At 41.9% G+C, this 8,437-nt stretch overlaps 2 protein-coding genes across 2 annotated transcripts in view; one reads left to right on the top strand and one right to left on the bottom strand.

The window, feature by feature from the left end:
- LOC122544468 (perforin-1-like) overlaps positions 1–3,541 on the bottom strand; it is a 5,137-nt gene extending 1,596 nt beyond the window's left edge. The window contains exons 1-2 of the mRNA XM_043683706.1: positions 3,505–3,541; positions 3–491 (exon numbers count right to left, since the gene is read on the bottom strand). Coding sequence (XP_043539641.1) covers positions 3–461 — 459 coding nt within the window. The 5' untranslated portion in view covers positions 462–491; positions 3,505–3,541. The remainder of the gene's footprint in view (positions 1–2; positions 492–3,504) is intronic.
- The window catches only part of LOC122544467 (perforin-1-like), a 20,418-nt gene continuing 13,220 nt past the window's right edge, over positions 1,240–8,437 (top strand). Inside the window, exon 1 of the mRNA XM_043683705.1 lies at positions 1,240–1,265. Coding sequence (XP_043539640.1) covers positions 1,240–1,265 — 26 coding nt within the window. The remainder of the gene's footprint in view (positions 1,266–8,437) is intronic.

Genomic DNA, 8,437 nt, shown 5'->3' with positions numbered 1-8,437 from the left:
ACCATCTTGGAATGGGATCCAGCCAGCACCACATTGACACCGACTTCGGGCTTTTGCACAGAGAGGTCCGCGTGCCAGTTGTTGGTGATGGAGGAGCTGGCGGACTCTGCCAGCTTTGCGGCCGATCGGTAAAGCTGGCTGGAGACTGAGCGCCGGCAGGAGCTCAGGGTGCGCCAGTCCACCAGCGAGATGGGCAGCCGTTGGCGCACGCCATTGAGCAGCTCATTATCGCAGAGAGTGCAGCTCCCGTTGGCCGTGTGCCAGGTGTTCACGTCAATGACGAAGGCCCCCTTAGGCTGCAGCGTCACCACGTCGTAGCCCTGCCCTGCCAGCCGCGACCCTGGCACAAAACCGGCATTGCAGCACTCCTCGGTGGTGCTCGTGGTGCAGGCACTCAGGGCACCCCGGAAGAGCAGGCAGAGAAAGAGAAGAGTGCCCAGTTGTGAATTCCAATCTGGCATTTTGCTCCGCTGGTGGGTCCAACAGCGAATCTGCAAGAGTAACAGTGAACATCTTAATTTGACAGATTTATGAGCAGCATCATTCCTTCAGTGGTTGGTGAAGATCTGTTTGTTAACGTGACACATGAGCCATTAAGTCATGAAATATGCTGTTGTATGGACATTTTGAAAATCTGTTTTCTTAATTTGACATATTTAAGAGGCGATTGAGACAGGTGTGATATTTTGTATAGGTGTCGAAGTTCTGTGTGCTTAATTTGGCATATTTATGAGCTGTTAAGAGATTTTTTATATTAAATGTACGATGAACGCCTGAATGATATATCTACCAGATTGATGACCTGTTAAGTGCATTATCCTGACTTAAATGGAGTTTGAACATAGATGCGCGTTAAACCTGATGGATGTGTGAGCTGTGAGTAATTCTATGCTTCTTAAATGGAATTTGATGTTCATATTTATTTAATTTAATAGACGTATGAGCTGTTAAAGAATTATGGCATTTTAAGTGTGTCAGTCATTTGTTTTGCTAAATCTGAAACGTGGGTAAATTGATACGGCTAGAATGCCATCTTACAAGCGTATTGATAGACTGGCCACTTCATTTCACATATGCCAGATCTGTTAAAAGGGAGGGGGTGGAGGGAGGGGTGTTGGAATCATAAATGGCTGTTGAAATTCTGGTTGCTTAATTTGGCAAATGTTGAGATTTCAAGATCTGCGTGCTACTTTTAGTGGGCAGTAAATTTCTGCTTGTGAAATTCAACAGATTTACACGATGTTGAAATCAGTCTCCAATCTCAAGTGAGTTTTGACTTTCCGTTTGCTCAACTTGACAGGTTTATGAACTGTTCAAGAGGTTTGCTCTCGTAAGTGGGTGATGGGCATCTGTCTTCTTAATTTGATAGATTCACCATTTGTTCACTTAATTTCACATATTTATGAGCCAAGAGAGGTATTATGCCATGTTCTGTGTTAGTGAAAGACTTCTTTGCTATTTAAGGTAACTAGTGATTATGACATTTGCTTATTATTATTGCTTATTATGACATTTTATGAGCTGTAAAAGTGCATTCTCCAACCCGAAATGCTAGCCATGACGAATGATAGTGAGTTTCCTAAATGGGTTTTTAATTTGCTTAATTTGACGGATTTGTAAGACTTCACAGCAGAATTTTCTGAGGGGTCACCAGAAAGTGCCATCTAAAATTATTCAATTCACTCATGGGATGTCAGCAGCACTGGTTGGCCAGAGATTATTGACCATCTCGAGAGTGGACGTTCAATGTCAGTGTGGCATTTTAAATGGGCGGAGCAGATACGTTTGCTTAATATGACCAATTAATCGGCTGTTAAGAGCATTAGGAGAAAGTGAGGACTGCAGATGCTGGAGATCAGAGCCGAGGGTGTGTGGTGCTGGAAAAACACAGCAGGTCAGGCAGCATCTGAGGAGTAGGTGAATCGACCTTCCCGGCATAAGGCCTTCCTCAGGAATGATTCATCCGAATCTGTAAAGAGCATTGTCCGAACCTGAGTGAGTGTTAATGATGCTTGTGTGAACCATAACAGATTTATGAGCTTTGATGGGGAGTGCAGTCCTTAAACGAGAGGGAGAGGCTGAATAGGCCGGCGTTGCTTCTCCTGGGGCATCAGATGGCTGAGAGGTGACCTGAAAGGTTGATAAAGTCATGAGGGGCATGAATAGGACAAGTAGAAAAGGTCTTTTCCCTAAGGTGTGGGAGTCCAGAACTGGAGGAGCATAAAGTTTAAGGTGAGAAAGGGAGACTTAAAAGGGACCTGAGGCACAGAGGGACCTGCCTGCCTGGAATGAGGAAGTGGTGGGGGCTGGTATAATTACAACATGCAAAATGCATCTGGATGGCTATTCGAATAGCAAGGGTTTCGAAGGACATTGGGAATTCAGGCTAGATTAATTTAGGATATCTTGTCCGCGTGGGTGAGTTGGATTGAAGGGTCTGTTTCTGCGCTGTAGATGTCTATGACTCCATAAGTCGCTAAAGCTAGTTTTCTTAATTTGACAGATTTATGAGTTTTTCAAAGCTTTATGAAATTTTAAGTGTCAGTTGAAGACCTGTTTGCTAAATCTCATAGGTTTACAGACTACTATGGGCAGAGTGTGAACTTTAATTTAGTGTTGATGGACAATTCGTTTAATTTGATTTGAATCCCTCGATTCGGTTCCTCTCTGTAACTCACTCTCTTGGGTATCTGTTATTGGGTATATTGAGCACCCTCAACACCTCAAATGGGTTCCAGTCTATAACTCGTTCCGAGTTATCTGTTACTCCGATACCACATTGAACCCATCTGTAACTCATTCCCAGCTAGATGTTATTCCATATACAAATCATCATCATGAATCCCAAGATTAGATTCCAGTCTGTAAGTAACTCTCAGGAATCTGTTGTTAATTTTTTTTTAAACCATCCCAAAGCCCACGATTAGATCCAGTCTGCAACTCACTCACAGGTCCCTGTTATTCGATATACAAACAGCCTTGCACCTCTCAATCAGATTCAAGGCCATAACTAAATCCTCAGAAAATGTTATTCTGTATGTAAACCATACTGAACTGCCGAAATAATTACAGTCTGTAACTTACTCAAAGGTACCTTTATATGTTATATATAAACCACCCTGATCTCCTCGATTAGATTCTAGTCTATAACAAATTTGCAGATATCTGTTATTCTGTACATATAAAACACCACAAACCCTTGGACCAGTTTCTAATCTGTACATCATTCCCAGGTATCTGTTATTCCATGTTTAAAAACGCCTGAGCGTTAATTAAATTCCAGCCTGTAAACCAATTCGAGGTATCTGTTATTCCATACACAAACCATCGCAAACCACTTGATTAGATTCGAGTCTGCAACACAGTCCTGGGTACCTGTTATTCTGTGTACAAACCACCCAGAACCTCTTGACAAAATTCCATTGGGAAACTCACTCCCAGACATCTGTTATTCTGTACATAAACCACAAATCAGATTCCAGTCTGTAATTCAGTTCTGTATACCTGTTATTCTCGATTTCAACACCAGCCTGTACATCTCTAGCCTGGAACTCACTGCTGGTCATCTGTTGTTATGTACATAAAAAAACACGACAGCCTGCAATTCATTCCAGGCTGTAACTCACTCCCCGGTATCTGTTCTCCTCAGTATAAGGCACACAGAGTCCCTCGATTCGATTCCGGTCTGTAACTCACTCCTGGGTACCCATATATAGAACATTACAGACTCCTGGATTAGATTCCAACCTGTAGCGTATTCCCATGAATTTGTTATTCCAAGTTTAATCTACCCTGACAGCGTAAATTAAATTCCACTTTGTAACTCATTCCAGGTATCTATTATTCTATTCATAAAAACAAATTGAGCCCCTCGTCGGGATTCCAGTCCCTAACTCACTCCCAGGTCCTTGTTATTCTATGTGTAAACCACCTCGAACACCTCGATTTGATTTGATTCTGCAACCCACTCCCAGATATCTAGTATTCTCTATATAAACCACTACAAACCTATTATTTATATTCCAGTCTGTAACTCAGTCCCAAGTATCTGTTGTTAGATATCTAAATTATTACACTTCACAGGATTAATTTCCAATTTGTAACTCACTCCTGTGTACCTGGTATTTTACATATAAACCACGCTGAACACCTCGAATAGTTTCAAGAAAGTAACTTACTCCTGAGTATCTGTTATTCGACATACAAACCATCTTAAACACCTCAATTGGATTCGAGTCTGTAACTTACTCTGCATAGAAAACACCCTGAACACCTCCAATAACTCTGTTATGTAACTCACTTCAAGGTATCTGGTATTCTCTTTATAAACGATCCTGCAACCCTTCATTTGATTCCAGTCTGTACCTCAGTCCTGGGGATCTGCTATTCCTTATGTCGACCACCCTGAACACCTCAATCTGATTTCAATTTGCAATTCACTCCCAACTATCCGTTATTCTCTCTCCTAACCACCTTAAACCCCTCGATTGGATTCCAGTCTGTAACTTAATTCCCAGCCATCTGTAATTCTCTCTCGAAACAATGCTGATACTCTTGATTACATTTCACTCTGCAAATGTAAATTCTAGTCTGTACCTCACTCCTGGGTATCTGTTATTCTATACAGAAACAAACCTGAACCACGCCACTGGATTCCAGTTGGCAGCTCACTCTCAAATATCTGCACGTGAACCGTCCTGAACGCATCAATTAGATGCCAGTCTATAACACCCTCCTACGCATCTGTTATTTGAATAGAGTCCAGCCTGCAACGCAATCCCAGCTATCTGTTAGTCTGTGTGTAAATTACCTGGAACACCTAGATTACAATCCAGTCTGTAGTTTACTCCCAGGTATTTATTATTCTATATATAAACCACCCGGAACACCTCGGTTAGATTCCGGTCTGCAACTTACTCCAGGGTAACTGTTATTCTACATATAAACCACCCCATATCCCTGCAACACACTCTCAGATATCTAGCATTCTCCATATAAACCACTACAAACTGCTGTTTATATTCCAGTCTGTAACTCAGTCCCAAGTATCTGTTGTTAGATATATAAATTATCACACTTCACAGGATTAATTTCCAATTTGTAACTCACTCCTGTGCATCTGGTATTCTACGTATAAACCACGCTGAACACCTCGAATAGTTTCAAGAAAGTAACTTACTCCTGAGTATCTGTTATTCGACATACAAACCATCTTAAACACCTCAATTGGATTCGAGTCTGTAACTTACTCTGCATAGAAAACACCCTGAACACCTCCAATAACTCTGTTATGTAACTCACTTCAAGGTATCTGGTATTCTCTTTATAAACGATCCTGCAACCCTTCATTTGATTCCAGTCTGTACCTCAGTCCTGGGGATCTGCTATTCCTTATGTCGACCACCCTGAACACCTCAATCTGATTTCAGTTTGTAATTCACTCCCAACTATCCGTTATTCTCTCTCCTAACCACCTTAAACCCCTCGATTGGATTCCAGTCTGTAACTTAATTCCCAGCCATCTGTAATTCTCTCTCGAAACAATGCTGATACTCTTGATTACATTTCACTCTGCAAATGTAAATTCTAGCCTGTACCTCACTCCTGGGTATCTGTTATTCTATACAGAAACAAACCTGAACCACGCCACTGGATTCCAGTTGGCAGCTCACTCTCAAATATCTGCACGTGAACCGTCCTGAACGCATCAATTAGATGCCAGTCTATAACACCCTCCTACGCATCTGTTATTTGAATAGAGTCCAGCCTGCAACGCAATCCCAGCTATCTGTTAGTCTGTGTGTAAATTACCTGGAACACCTAGATTACAATCCAGTCTGTAGTTTACTCCCAGGTATTTATTATTCTATATATAAACCACCCGGAACACCTCGGTTAGATTCCGGTCTGCAACTTACTCCAGGGTAACTGTTATTCTACATATAAACCACCCCATATCCCTCAATTAGATTACGTTTTGTAACTCATTTCCCTGTGTCTGGTCTTCTGTTTATAAATGATCCTGAAGCCCTTCATTAATTCCAGTCTATTCCAGTCTGTTATTCTGTGTATAAACCATCCTACACCCCTCGATTAGATTCCAGTCAGTAACTAATACCTATTATTCTCTATGTATGCCATCCTGTACATCTCGACTGGATTCCAGTCTGTAACTCACATCTGATTATGTGTTATTCTACATATAAACAACGCTGAACTTCCAGTCTGTTACTCACTGCCACGTATCTGTTATTCTGTCTAAAAACTGTCAGAGCCTTCGAGTAGATTCTAGACTGTACTTCACTCCCCCATCCGTGTTATTCTGTGTATAAACCATCCTGAACCCCTTGACTTGATTCCAGTGGGTGCCTCACTCCCAGATATGTGTTATTCTGTACATAAAGCACCCTGAAATCCTCGACTAGATTCCAATCTGTAGACCTTAAACCACTCGATTGGATTCCAGTCTGTAACTTAATTCCAGCTAGCTGTTATTCTGTCTGGGAACAACGCTGAACCTCTTGATTGCATTTCACTCTGTAACCCTTTCCCATGTGTCTGCTATTCTGTGTATAAACCCTCCTGAACTCCTTGGTTAGATTCCAGTCAGTAACTCATACAAAGATACCTGATATTTTATATATGAATCACCTTATATACCTCGATTAGATTCCAGTCTGTAACTCTCTCCTGGGTATCTGTTATTCTATATATAAACCACCCGAACACATCGATAAGATTCCAGTCTGCAAAACACTCCTTGGCACCTGTTATTCTATGTACAAACCACCTTGCAGCCCTCGATTAGATTCCAGTCTGTAACTAAATTCTTGGAAGCTGTTATTCTGTGTAACTGAGCCCTCTGATTACATCCCAGTCTGTAACCCACTCGAAGGTATCTAATATATCCGACATACATCACCCCACACTCCTCGATTAGATTCCAGTCTGCACCACACTCCCAGTTATCTTTTATTCTTGTTATTCTATCACAAATCCTTGGATTAGATGTGGGCGGCATGGTGGCGCAGTGGTTAGCACTGCTGCCTCACAGCGCCAGAGACCTGGGTTCAATTCCCGCCTCAGGCGACCGACTGTGTGGAGTTTGCACATTCTCCCCGTGTCTGCGTGGGTTTCCTCCGGGTGCTCCGGTTTCCTCCCACAGTCCAAAGATGTGCAGGTTAGCTTGTTGGGCCGAAGGGCCTGTTTCCACACTGTAAGTAATCTAATCTAGATTCTAATCTGTAAATCATTCCCAGATATCTGTTATTCCATGTTTACCTACCCTGAACGCCTCAATAAAATTCCTGTCTGTAACTCACTTCCAGGTATCTGTTACTCTATACATAAACCACCCTGAACACAACCACCCTGAACACATAGATTAGATTGAAGTCTGTAACTCACTCCCAGATTCTATTATTCAAAACAGACACCATCCCGAAACATTCGATGAGATTCTAGTCTGTAAATAACGCCCGGGATATCTGTTATATTTTGCATAAACCATCTGAACAGTGGAGTAGATTTTAGTCTGTACCTCACTCCTGGGTATCTGTTATTCTATACAGAAACAAACCTGAACCACGCCACTGGATTCCAGTTGGCAGCCCACTCTCAAATATCTGCACGTGAACCGTCCTGAACGCATCAATGAGATGCCAGTCTGTAACACCCTCCTGCGCATCTGTTATTCTGTATATAAACCTCCCTAAATATTTCGGATAGATTCCAGTCTGTAACGCAATCCCAGCTATCTGTTAGTCTGTGTGTAAACCACCTGGAACACCTAGATTACAATCCAGTCTGTAGCTCACTCCCAGGTATTTATTATTCTATATATAAACCACCTCGATTAGATTCCGGTCTGCAACTTACTCCAGGGTAACTGTTATTCTACATATAAACCACCCCATATCCCTCAATTCGATTACGTTCTGTAACTCATTTCCCTGTGTCTGGTCTTCTGTTTATAAATGATCCTGAAACCCTTCCTTAGATTCCAGTCTGTTATTCTGTGTTGATTCCAGTGAGTGCCTCACTCCCAGATATGTGTTATCCTGTACATAAAGCACCCTGAAACCCTCGACTAGATTCCAATCTGTAGATCGATCCCGGTATCTGTTATTCCGTACATATAACACCCTAAGCCCCTCGATTAGATTCAAGTCAGTAACTCACTCCTGGGTTATCTGTTATTCTATATATAAACCATCCTGAACACCTCATTTAGTTTCAGACTGTAACTCACTCCAGCGCATCTGTGAATGTTTTTATGAATGATCCTGAAACCCTTCATTTAATTCCAGTGTGTAACTCATCCCTGGGTACCTGTTATTCCTTTTTTCAAACACTCTGAGCACCTCAATTAGATTTCAGTCTGTAACTCACTCCCAAGTATCTGTTATTCCCTCTCTTAACACCTTGAAGGCCTCGA

Source organism: Chiloscyllium plagiosum, chromosome 49, assembly GCF_004010195.1.
Source record: "Chiloscyllium plagiosum isolate BGI_BamShark_2017 chromosome 49, ASM401019v2, whole genome shotgun sequence".
In the NCBI taxonomy this organism is placed as follows: Eukaryota; Metazoa; Chordata; class Chondrichthyes; order Orectolobiformes; family Hemiscylliidae; genus Chiloscyllium; species Chiloscyllium plagiosum.
This window is presented reverse-complemented; position numbering and strand designations above follow the sequence as displayed.